The sequence below is a fragment of the Microtus ochrogaster genome, chromosome 2 (genome assembly GCF_000317375.1).
Source record: "Microtus ochrogaster isolate Prairie Vole_2 chromosome 2, MicOch1.0, whole genome shotgun sequence".
Classification (NCBI taxonomy): Eukaryota; Metazoa; Chordata; class Mammalia; order Rodentia; family Cricetidae; genus Microtus; species Microtus ochrogaster.
The window spans coordinates 26,661,570-26,674,310 of record NC_022010.1 but is presented as its reverse complement, the minus strand read 5'-3'; the positions used below and the strand labels follow the sequence as shown (position 1 = coordinate 26,674,310).

The 12,741-nt window shown below is 47.5% G+C and overlaps 1 protein-coding gene across 1 annotated transcript in view; it reads right to left on the bottom strand.

Moving 5' to 3' along the window:
- The window catches only part of Galnt17 (polypeptide N-acetylgalactosaminyltransferase 17), a 427,390-nt gene that overhangs the window by 26,936 nt on the left and 387,713 nt on the right, over positions 1–12,741 (bottom strand). The window contains exon 7 of the mRNA XM_013350719.2: positions 722–907. Coding sequence (XP_013206173.2) covers positions 722–907 — 186 coding nt within the window. The remainder of the gene's footprint in view (positions 1–721; positions 908–12,741) is intronic.

Below are 12,741 nucleotides of genomic sequence, written 5' to 3'. Positions count from 1 at the left end.
CCCCCAGTGAGGGGCTGGGGTGTGGCTCAGTGGTAGAGCCCCTGCCTAGAATCCCCCAGTGAGGGGCTGGGGTGTGGCTCAGTGGTAGAGCCCCTGCTTCGAATCCCTCAGTGAGGGGCTGAAGGGTGCTTTCCTAGCACACAGAAGCCCGAGGTTCAACCACGGGTACTGGGGGGAGGGGGGCTGTAACAATGATACAATTTATACCCGTTTATCTTTCACTCAAACCTTGTACACATCCAACTGTACTCTTGCTCTGTTGCCGCCTACTGAAACGGGGAAGGGAGACCTGGCAACATCCCATTTTACTGTTACTCTCTGAGAAGGAGTCAGCGACGATTTCATCCATCAAGAGGCAGAGGTGGGATTCAGATGCAGGTGGGCACAGCCATGGGGTTCCTGCTGGGAGCCTGTAGTAGCCAGGGATTTTCCTGGAGCCACAGGCAGAATGTATGAGAGAGGTAAGTTTGGAAGCAAGAGTCACAGCTTCAGTAAGGGCTTGTCGCTACCAGATTTGGATTAGCACAGCAACAAGACCCGCCGGTCTTTGTAAGTGGATTGATGCCTTCCTATTGCTGCCCTGGTGCTAAGAGGATCTAACACGCAGGCGTCTGTTAGCCTTGGCAGTGGAAGAACGGTTGGCTTATTTAAGGGGATCTGTGGTCTGCCTGAGTGCCAAGCTTATTGTGCTAGGTTGACAGGGAAAGGCGCCTGCTCCTACCTCCAGAGGCAGATTCCACGCTATGTACACATGAGACTTGTAGTCGTCCATCCAGACCTCGGCTACCCGGAGGGCGTTCCTCTTGGTGTAGAAGCCGATGTTGCTGTTGTAGGGTTTCTTCTTCCGCTCGATGTGAGCCACCCGCGAGCACGGAAGGACCTCCATGCTGCCGCCACACAGCCACACCTGGAGGCAAGAGACTTGATTAGTGCAGCAGAGGACAGAGTGATTGAACACATTTCGCATAGGTCCTAGTTTCCTCGCGATTGCTGTGATAAAACACTCTGACCAAGCGACTGAAGGAGTAAAGGGTGCGTCTGGCTTACACTTCCAGGTCACAGCCTATCACTGAGAGAAGTCAGGGCAGGAACTTTAGCAAGAACTTGAAAGCAGGGCTGGAGAGATGGCTCAGTGGTTAAGAGCACTGACTGCTTTTCCAGAGGACCCAGGTTCAATTCCCAGCACCCCACATGGCAGCTCACAACTGTCTGAAGATCCAGTTTCAGGGGATCTGACACCTTCACACAATGCACATAAAATAAAGTTATAAAAACCATAAAAAATATTTTTAAAAAAAGAACTTGAAGGTAGGAAACAAGGAATACTGCTTATTGGTGCACTCACAGGGTCAAGCTTAGATAGCTTTCTTATATAACCCAGGACCACCTGCCTAGGGAATGGTGCCACCCACAGTGGACTGGACCCTCCTACATTAACAATCCCCCACCACCACAGACAGAGCCATAGGCCAGTCTCATCTAGGCAATTACTCAGCTGATGTTTCTACTCTCACATGACGCTAAGCTGCAGCAAGTTGACAGTCAAAGCTCACTAGGACATTTAATACAATCATCAGTTTGAATGGACCTAGAGGCATCTAGAAGACAAACCCATAGGCATGGCTGTAAGGGAGTTTCTAGACTGGGTTAACTGAGGAAGAGAGGCTTAACCTTGAACGTGGGTGACACCATTGCATGGGCTGGGGTCCTGGGCTGGATAAAGAGGAGAAAGTGGCTAAGCACCAGTGTTCATCTCTACTTCCTTACTGAGGAAGCAACATGACCAGCTGCCTCATGTTCCTGCCGCCACGCCTTCCAGCCACGATGGACTGAATCCCTGACCTGTGATTCACAATAAATCCTCCCTTCTTGCTGGGCGGTGGTGGCGCACGCCTTTAATCCCAGCACTCGGAAGGCAGAGGCAGGCGGATCTCTGGGAGTTCGAGGCCACCCTGGTCTACAAGAGCTAGTTCCAGGACAGGCACCAAAGCTACAGAGAAACCCTGTCTCGAAAAGCCAAAAAAAAAGAAAAAATCCTCCCTTCTTAAAGTTGATTCTTGTCAGGTACTTGGTGACAGCAATGAAAAAGTAACTAATACATTTCAATATGTCTGGCTTGTCCAATTTCTCCTTCGGCTACATTGTTGTTGTTATTATTAGCTCAGGCCTTTGGGAGAACTTGACTGTGATTCCTCTGATGTCATCTCTCTCATTCCCCCTTTTTTCTTTGTGGTGTGTGTGTGTGTGTGTGTGTGTGTGTTTCTCTTCTGGCTTCTGTGGGCACTTGCACGAAAGTGGTATTCACTCATATATGAATACATGTGAATACATAAATAAAAACAGTAAAAATATGTCTTTTTAAGGAATTAATAAATGTAAGGGCTGGGGCTAGTTGTTGAGTTGGGAAAGTACTCGCCATGCAAGAATGAATAGCTGAGTTCAGCCCTGGGTAGCCAGGTCTGACAGCTTGTGCTTGCAATCCCAGCTATGGGGAGGTGGGAGGCAGGAGGAGCCCCTGTGTTCACTGGCCAGCCAGCCCAGCCTCCTTGCTGAGCTCCAGCCACTGAGAGACTCTGTCCCACAAAAGAGGTGACAACATCTGGTGGACACCCCAAGGTTGTCTTCTGGCCTCCACACCCATAGGCACATGCACGAACATAAACACAAGCACACACACAAAATTAAACTTATAAATAATATCACGCTCAGTTCTTAAGGAAAGGTGAGTGTGTGTGTGGGGGGGGGTTCATTCATTTCTTGGAACTAACTAATAGTGAAGGGCTTCAGGTTATAATGAACACCTCATCTCTTGGAGGTGTGAGAGATGGAACCTGGGGCCCTGTGCAGGCTAGGTGAGTGTCCTAGCACTGAGCCCCATGCCCAGCCTGTGTGACATTCTTGGTGTTTGTGAGACACACAGGATGTCACTGACTTTACAACAGTCTACTGAGACTTTAGGAACAGTGTGGGGCTCACCCCACCTTCTTCAGGATCCCCATTCACACACTAGCCCTAAAGATGGTCTCTGAGGCTGTTGACACACACAGGGCTTTCTCCTCTTTCCCTTAAGGGTGTGCACTTCTGAAGGCTGAGGACCGTCTCTCCCAAATGTCGTCTGTGTCCATGATAAGGTCACTCTGAAATCCATCTAAATTCATCTCTACGGATCAAAGCAACAGCGAGCGGGGCCTAGCGGCACACTTTATTCTTCCTAGGTACTTGGGAGATGAAGGCAGAGAGGTCACGGCAAGTTCCAAGTACTGTTTGGGTAACTTAATGAGACTTCCTCAAAGTAAAATGTAAGAGGGCTGGGGTGTATTTCAGTAGTAGAACACCTGCCTACGATCCGCTCAGTGCTGGGGTGGGGCTTGGCGGTAAAGCGGCTGCATCGTCTGCACCAGGTCCTGGGTCATGGAGAAAACAACAACACACTAATAACAACAACAATAGAAAGTAACATCGATGGATCTCTCAATGCAAAACTCATGAACAGATAATCCCATTGGGTCATCTAAGTCTAGGTAAATTTTAGCCTTCTATACTTTGGTAAAATATGACTAAAAAAATAACTAGGTATCTGGCTAAGAAAATAGTTTGTTTTGTTCATCCTTTCTTCTTCGGGACTCCTTGGGAACACTTGCCCATCCCAGTCCCTGCCACTGGTAATGACCCCCAGTATTTTGTGTCTCCCCTGGACCCGTTTAAACGCATCTTCTCTTCCACACCTAGATGGATGCACCGTAGCTTTCCTCCTACGTTCCTTTTTACAAAAATTCAATTTCAATCTGGGGCTTTATTTATTACAGTTTCTCAGAAACAGGATTTACAAATGCAAATCTTGAGACATATCTCAATTTAAGTACCGCAGCGGCGAGAACCCCTAAACGTCTAGATTCTACTGCCGGTTGGGTCGATGCAAGCCATTTCTCTTCGCACAGGCTGAGGAATTAAAATGAACCTTGGTAAGTGACATGAGATTCCGAGGAGGAAAGAAAGGCATTATTGAAAGCAGCCAGATTCATTGAGCAGAGACCAGGGACTGAAAGGGTTTCTTTTTCTTTTTCTTTTTTTTTTTTATTGTTGTTGCTTTTGTATTTAAAAGACAAGCTATATGAGAGAGAGAAGAATCATACTGGCCTGAACTTATTATCAGTTAAAAAAATCATTATGGATTTACCACCCAGTGGAATAGCATGCTATTGTCATACATGATCAGGCTCCTGTGTTAGATAAAAAAAAATCCCGTGTAATCTTTATGCACGTTTAAGTCCTATTTGCTCTGTCTTCCTCTTTCCTCAAATCCCTTCATTTTTGTTCCATTCCCTCCTTCTCTCCCGCCTACAATCCTGTTCCTGCTTGAAATCCCTTCCTCTCTTTGTGCTGTGGTGGAGACCGGGGACAACAGCATCAGATTATTAACATACGAAGGATTGAAAAGATGGCTCAGTAGCTGATGGCATTTGCGTACAGGAGTTCCATTCCCTGCGACCCACAGGCCGAGGGAGAAAATTGACTCCACAAGTTGTCCACTGACCTCCACACACACCGTGGGACTTGTGCACACATGCAGAGTAAATAAAATATAATAAAACCTTAAGATCAGCCCACGAAAGAAGCGGTTGGCAGAGACTGGAATCTCTTCCCCACCTGGGCTATGTGGATCAGAGTGTTTTAGAAAAGCCCACTGGAGAGGCAGCTCTGAAGGAAATGAGTCTTGCGTCTCCTGGACCAGCATGTTTAAGTGGATACCCTCTGTCCATCCTGCTAGAGCACTCTCAGCTTCGGGAATACCATTGACTTTAAAAATTATTTTTTTTGCGTGTGTGTGTGCGTGTGTGTGTGTTTGTGTGCATGCGTGTGTCCTTACACATGTCCCACAGTGCAGGTGGAGGTCAGAGGATGACTCGTGGGTGTTGATTTTCTCCTTCGACCATCTGAGTTCCGGAGACTGTTCTCAGGGCATTAGGCTTGTTAGCAAGTGTCCTTACAATCAGATGTATCTCACTGGCCTGGATCCCTTTTCTTAATAAACCATCTCTATTCCTACTTTTAACTGTGTATCTCTAGTACATTTTTTTTCATTCTGGACACAAAAACATAAAACCATTATTGATATTTCTTGGAACTCGAATCCACACTGTGATGCTAAATAATTGCCATCTTCATGGGATCCAGAATCACATGAGAGATAAGCCTCCTAGCATGCCTGAAGCATCATTTAGCTCAGTGGTTCTCAATCTGTGGGTCGTGACTCCTTCGGGGGTTGAATGATCCTTTCAGAGGGACCGCATATCAGATACCCTGTATATCAGATATTTACTTTATGTTTTATAACAGTGGCAAAATTGCAGTTATGAAGCAGCAATGAAAATAATTTTATGGTGTGTGTGGTATGTGTGGGGGTCACCGCAACATAAGGAACTGCGTTAAGGGGTTGCAGCATTAGGAAGTTTGAGAACCAGTGCTCTACATTAAGGTTAGCTCTGAGATTGTCTGTGAGGGATGGTCCTGATTGGCTCAGCTGATGTGTGGAAGGTGCATCTTGACCTTGGGCCAGAGAATAATGGCAAAGAGAAAGAGAGCCTTTACTGCTTTCTTCTTCCTGACTTTGTCTGCCTCGTGCCTTGTGGCTTTGACTTCGCCACCATGGTGGAATGTTTCTCTAAATGTAAGTCAAAATACTTCCTTAGACTGCTTTTATCATGATATTTTGAAAAATAAACTTTAATATTTATGTGTGTCTGTGTGCTTGGGCAGAGGCGAGCGGATGGTATCAGATTGCCTGGATCTAGTAAGTTGGTCGTGAGTCACCTAACATGGGTTCCGGGAAACAAACTCAGGTCCTCCAGGAGTATATGCTCTCAGTCACTGAGCCACCGCTCCAGCCCTTGTCCGGGTATTTTTATCACAGCCGCACAAGAGTAACTAGGGCATCCATCCAAACAGACCCTCCTCCCTTCCCCTACAGCAACATGAAGCATTTTAGCGCTCTTTGTGTTCCCAGAACCTGATGGTAAACTTACAACAATTTGCCTTCCGTCATTGAACCCTACACCATAGACACGTTTATGAGGGCCAGCATTCTGAGTGAAATGCTGCCAGGGCCAGGAAGGTGAAAGAACAAGGAGCCCACTGACAGAGCCCACAACCTTCACTGGTTCCTCAGTGCCAAACGCTACAGCAAATGTCGGGAAAGGGCTGCAAGCTGCCTTAACACCTTCACATGGAAGTCTCCGGAAGGCAGGTGGGTGATGACATTGTATTCACTTTCCTATCTACGCATATTATCCTCCCTTCTACCGCCATTTAGCGTGCATTTTGCTGAGGATTAGAAAGCAGCTGTTAGAGTGTAATTATAGATAATCTGTGCTCAGCCACAGGAGAGTGAATTATTGTTAATTCCATCTTCAACGCCAAAGGCCACAGCTTTGAGAGTGTATGCTGGGACTTGGAAGCTGGTATTTACATTTTTAAACTGATCTCTCTCTCTCTCTGTGTGTGTGTGTGTGTGTGTGTGTGTGTGTGTGTGTGGTGTACAGTGTCCACGGAGGCCAGTTGAGATAGACAGGACTCTTGGACCCGAAGTTATATTGGGCGGTTGTGAGCTGCCCCACACGGAAATTATGAACAGAACTTGGGTCCTTTATAAGAGCATTTACGATCTTAATTCCTGAGCCATCTCTCTAGTCCCCGTTTCCATAGTGATTTTAGACAGTGTGCGATGCTTAGTCATCACTGCCAACTTGGACAGTGGGAGACATACTTCTGAGTGTGTCTGCAGGCATGTTTCCAGAGAGCCTTAACAGAAGAGGGAAAGCCTGCCCTGAATCAGGGTGACATCCTCTTATCTAGGCTGGGGTCCTGGACTCAACAGAAAGAAGAAAGTGAGCTGAGCACCAGCGTCATCTCTCTCTGCTTCCTGACTGTGGATGCCACGTGACCAGCTGCCTCCTGCTCCTGCTGCACTCCTTCTTCACCACGATGGACTCTGTCCCCTCAAACCAAAGGTCACAGCTGAAGCAAAGGTCAGTACAGGTTCCCACAGGCCTGAATTCTCAGAGCTGTTCTAAGACCTCAGTTGCTGTGGGTCTAGTGGCTTTATGCCCCCTGCTGGTGAGTTCCATCAGTTGATGTCATAACCTCTCAGGGACTCACACATCCCTCAACAGGGTGCTTCCCTCCTACCCTGAGATGATGGTACCTCTCAGTCCCTTTATTTAGTGGAAACTTCACTTTGGGTCCCCGTTCTAGCCGTATTTCTGTTGCCATGAGAAAACACTCTGCCAAACCTGAGTAGGGAGAAAGGGTTTATTTCCACTTACACTTCCCCAAGGTACAATGAAGTCAACGGAGGAACTCAAGCAGGCTCATCACATCCACAGCCAAGAGCAAAGACAGAAATGAGCGCACGCTCGCCCCAGATCAGCTTGATTTCGTAACTCCTATGGTCCACGGCCTCCAAAGTGTGCAGTGGGGGTTAGAGAATTAACTCCTCAGAGGCTGGTGCCCACCCATAATGTGCTGCATCCCCCTATGTTAGTTAACAAGTCAAATCTCCCATACACACGCCCACATTCCAACTTAATCTAGAAAACCTCCCTAGGTGATTCTGATTGTGTCAAGTCGACAGCTAAAACTAGCCAGCATAGGCCTCAGTGATGCCCTTCCGTCTCTGGGCATCACATGACAAGCTGCATAAGAAGGATCGATGTCTTCTACTAGTGACAGGCAGGGTCTGCTTCCGGCTAGTGACAGCAACCAAAGTGTGGGCGTCACAGTCTCCTGGGCACCCCATTCTCAGCCTCCCCTTTAGCTGGCTTGGCCATAGGCTCTTCTTTGTCATCATTCACCTTCTGTGACTTCGAAGACAGTGTTCCTTCTCCATCCCATTCTCTACCACATGTCAAACTTGGAAGCTACCCATTGAAGGAGGGGGACCACAGTGGGGAAGGAGCTGAGACCTTCTAACCATCACATGTTAGGTTCCCTGCCAATATCTACCATGAATTTGCTTTCTGGGCCTGTGTGGTGTATGTATGTGTGTCTATACGTGTGGCTATGTGTGCATATGCATGTATACATGTGTATGTTTGTGTGTGCATGTGGAGGCCAGAGGTCTAATTGGGTGTGTCTCTTGATCATTCTCCACTTTACTGTTTTGAGACAGGGTTCCCACTGAATCCTCAATTCACTCATTTAGCTATACTGGTCGGTCAATGAGTTCTACAGATCTGTCTGCACAGTTATCTCTCCCCACCCGAGCATCCCGTCTCTGAGATTTCCAACCACATACTGCGTGCTCATATTTGGTCATTGATTAATTAATAAAGAAACTGCTTGGCCCTGATAGGTTAGAACATAGGTGGGTGGAGTAAACAGAACAGAATGCTGGGAGGAAGAGGAAGTGAGCTCAGACTCGATAGCTCTCCTCTCTGGGGCAGACGCGATGAAGCTCTGACCCAGAATGGACTTAGGCTAGAATCTTCCTGGTAAGCGCACCTCCGTGCTACACACATTAATAGAAATGGGCCAGGCAGTGTTTAAATGAATACAGTTTGTGTGTTGTTATTTTGGGGCATAAGCTAGCCAGGCGGCCAGGAGCTGGGGGGCAGGAACACAGCCCCACAGCTCCTTCTACAAATATTCTGTCTATATGTATGCCTGCAGGCCAGAACAGGGCACCAGACCTCATTACAGATGGTTGTGAGGCACCATGTGGTTGCTGGGAATTGAACTCAGGACCTTTGGAAGAGCAGGCAATGCTCTTAACCTCTGAGCCATCTCTCCAGCCCCTATGCTCATATTGTTTGAATGTGTGCTAGGGACCCAGACTCAGGACCTCTTAATGACAAAGCAAGTTAATGGACCCACTGAGCCATATTTCCCTCCCCTCCATGAATTTAAGTGCTTGGGTACCACATACAGAGCCTTGCTTATAAATGTTGGGCAATAGCTTCTCCATTGAGCTACAGGCTCAGCCTCACCATGGATTCTTAACCTGTTATTTATTTATTTATTTATTTATTTATTTATTTATTTATTTATTTATTTATTTATTTGGAGGAGGAATGTGCCCATGTGGAGGTCACAGAACAATGTATGGGAGTCGGTTCTCTCTTCCCAACATGTGGGTCCCAAGGACCGAACTCAGATCGTCAGCCTTGGCAGCAAGCACCTTTACCTCCTGAGCCATTTTTTTCCAGCCCAGATATTTTTCCACATCAAACCACGGAGATTTGGAATTGAGCATGTTCCAGGGACCCGAGTGGTTTGCCCCAGGCACTCCGCAGTCCTTACTCTGAACTGCAAGCTGTTGAAATTTGAGAAGCCCCCGGCTTTTGAAGGATTTCAGCCCCGCTGACCTTTGAGTCACTTCATTTGGTTTTCTCCTGGAAAGCAATCTGCTCCCCACTTTCCATGGAAGTGGGATCCTGCCCTGGGATACTGCCAACTTCCCTGACCTCTCCCATTCCATTCAGTTCTTGGCCCCGCTTGGGGACCAGTTTCACATTGAGAAATCTGTTGGAACAGGCAGCCTGTGGCAAGGCTGATGAAGGCGACGCGGTCTTTTAAATGTTTAAACAGTTCTTTCTGGTGCTGTCTTGTTTTGGCTCACCTAACACTGTGTCCTGTGTATCTCCCAGGACCAGGGGTCCGAAATGTCATCTCTTGCGTACTGACAGCCGCTGCTGCTGCCGCCGCTGCCAAGGGCTGACAGTCTGGCTCCCACATTGTCTGAGAGGTGGACGGCACAGGTGTGCCATCCACTCACAGACAGCTCCTTGACAATGAAAGCCAGCATGATCCAAACGGCAAACTTTGCTCCTAGGCTCAAAGCGGACCCAGGGAGGATGCTGCATTAGTTTCTTTGGTGTAATACTTTTTATTTTTCCTTGTGTAAAAAGGCTGAATACGCTTGCTTGAGCTTAGGCAGTATTTTTTTTGTATTCAGATTTTTAAAAATTACATTTATTTATGTGTGTGCGGGCGTGTGAATATATGTGTATATTTGTACCACAGTACTCACGGGGAGGTCAGAAGACAACTTTTAAGAGTTGGCCCTCTCCTTTGAACCCTTGGGATCAAATTCAAGTCCTCAGGCTTGGTGGCCAATGTCTTTACTTGCTGAGCTATCAAGCCAGACCCTAAAATTTTGTTACATTCTGTAACGCAGACTGGTCTCCAACTCACAGCAATCCTCCTGCCCCAACCTCTGAGTATGGAAACAACAGGCCTGTTCCACCAATCTCAGCTCTATTTACAAATCTTAGAGTTCAGATCTCAGGAGATTTTTTTTTCTGTCCTCACAAACATGATTTTTGTTATTGTTTTACAAGAGGTGGGAACAAGCCAAAGAGGCCCCTGACCTTCATCCAGCTGTGAAGTCTGCAGACGTTTTGATCTTTTTCTATCCTTTTTAAAAATTAATTTATTTAAAAAACTATCTTTTCTCATTTTACATACCAATCCCAGTTCCCACTCCCTCCCCTCCTTCCGCTCCCTCCACCTTCCTCCCCTCCCCACCCCACCTCCATCCACTCCTCAGAGAGGGTAAGGCTTCCCATGGGAAGGCAATAAAGTCTAGCACATTGCTTTGAGGCAGGACCAAGGCCCTCCCCACTATATGTAGGCTGAGCCTTTTCTATTCTTTACAGAGGGTTTGTGATAAAGGATTGACTTAATAGTTTACATTGGGGTCTGGAGAGATGGTTCCGTGCTTAAGGAGTCAAGAGCATGTGCCGCTCTCGCCGGGGACGTGAGTTCTGCCTCCAGCACCCCCATCAGGCAACTCATGAGATGCCTGGCATTTAACACCCTCTATCTACCGGCACTGTACTTATGTGCACATGGACACATAATTTAAAAATTAAATAATAATTAAAATACAAATTTGCATTGATGAATAACTAGCAGAATCCAAAGTCTCAACAATTCCGCCAGGAAGCACGAATCACGGTTTATCTTTCTGGCAGCTACTTCACCCTCCCCATCCTGCCTTTGTTTTCATAAATACCCTAATTTCCTAAATAGCGTAGTTTCTCGGTTGTAAAGCGTGATTACCCTGACTTAGAGAAAATGGTGCCAGCGGTGCGGTGCGTGGACCGGGCTGCAGCCTTCCCACAGCCAACATCCATTCCTCATCCTGTCAGATCTTGTCTCCTCTGATGAGACGCCAAAAAAATTGTTCCAGTGGGCGGACCCATAACAGAAATCTCCATGCGACAAGAAGGACCGATACTTCAGGGTCGCCAGAGGGTTGGCTACTTCTAGCTAGCATTTTGATCCGTCCTGGGGTTAATGGGATTCCTTGTACGTGACAAGGATTTGATAACTTAATGCATGTCTTGCAGGCTGTTTTCAGCTATATGCCATGGTCACCAGGACCCATTGTGTGGCTGAGGGGACAGAGCACTCGGCTTCACCTATCGGAGATGAACTCTGTTTGTACCCCCACCGAGTTGTCCTTTTGAACTTACTCAGCATGGGAGCCTCTGGAGGCAAAGTTGAGACACCAGTCCAAGAAGATGGGCATCTGTTTTTTTTTTCTGGGACAGCAGCAGGCACTGCAGAGGCATTCTGGGAGAAGATGGAGCTTTGCTAAATGGTGGGTTTTGCGGCGGGCAGGAGAGAGGAGAGCAAGACTCCACGGATGGGAGGGGCTCTCGGAAGTCTCATCTCGCTGCCAGCTGACTCATGGTGTCCCCACAGCGACTACAAATTCCCATCCCCATTACAGTGTGCTGGACATCCCTTGGCTTGGGGATCGATGAGCAAGCTCAGCAATCCTCGCTTTAAAGCCCAGTGGCCTGAAGCGCACCATCCCTGGGACCCATCCGACAGAAGAGTGAACTGAATCCTGAAAACTGTCCTCTGACCTGAACATGTATACCACAGCACACACACACGTGCACATGCATGCACACATTGAAAGCAAAAATTAAAAAAAAAAAACACCTTTTTTCTCTATAGCTCTCCATCTTTACTAGTAGTACTCGTTGTCTTTGGACTTAATTAAATTAATTAATAATTTTGTATGGGGGCATGTAGTGCTGTGTATGTTGGCCAGAAGACAACCTCAGGGGTTGTTCCTCAGGTGCCTTCCAGTTTTCTTTTCGAGAGAGGTCTCTCACTGTCCTGGACCTGGTCATGTAGGTCACACTAGCTGGCCGGCAGGCTTCCGGGGATCTGCTTGTCTCTACTTCCCATCTCACCGTCGCTGGGATTAGAAGCACACCCTTGTTTTTACAGGGGGTCTGGGGCTCGAACCCAGGTCTTCATACTTGCACGATAAGAGCTTACCAACTAAGCTCACTGACTCAGCCTTCCTTTTAATTATCAGTGTATGTTAACTAGGCAGAGTAAAGTATTCCATTGTGATACTCCCATATAGACACATAGTGTACTTGAATGCTACATACCCTCTATGGTCTTTTGTGGTCTCCCCTCTCCCTTCCTTTTCCTAGTCTCTCTCTACTTCTGTTCTAGTTCATGTTAACTGTCAATCTGAGATGGCCTGAAAATTATAAGATTGGCCTATGGACATTTCTTTAATTATTAAATGATATAGGAGGGCTCAGTCCGCTGGGGTGGCACCATAGCCCGCTGGGGGTGGCACCATAGCCCCCTCGGGGTGGTACCATAGCCTGCTGGGGGTGGTACCATAGCCCGCTGGGGGTGGCACCATAGCCCGCTGGGGGTGACACCATAGCCCTCTGGGGGTGGCACCATAGCCCCCTGGGG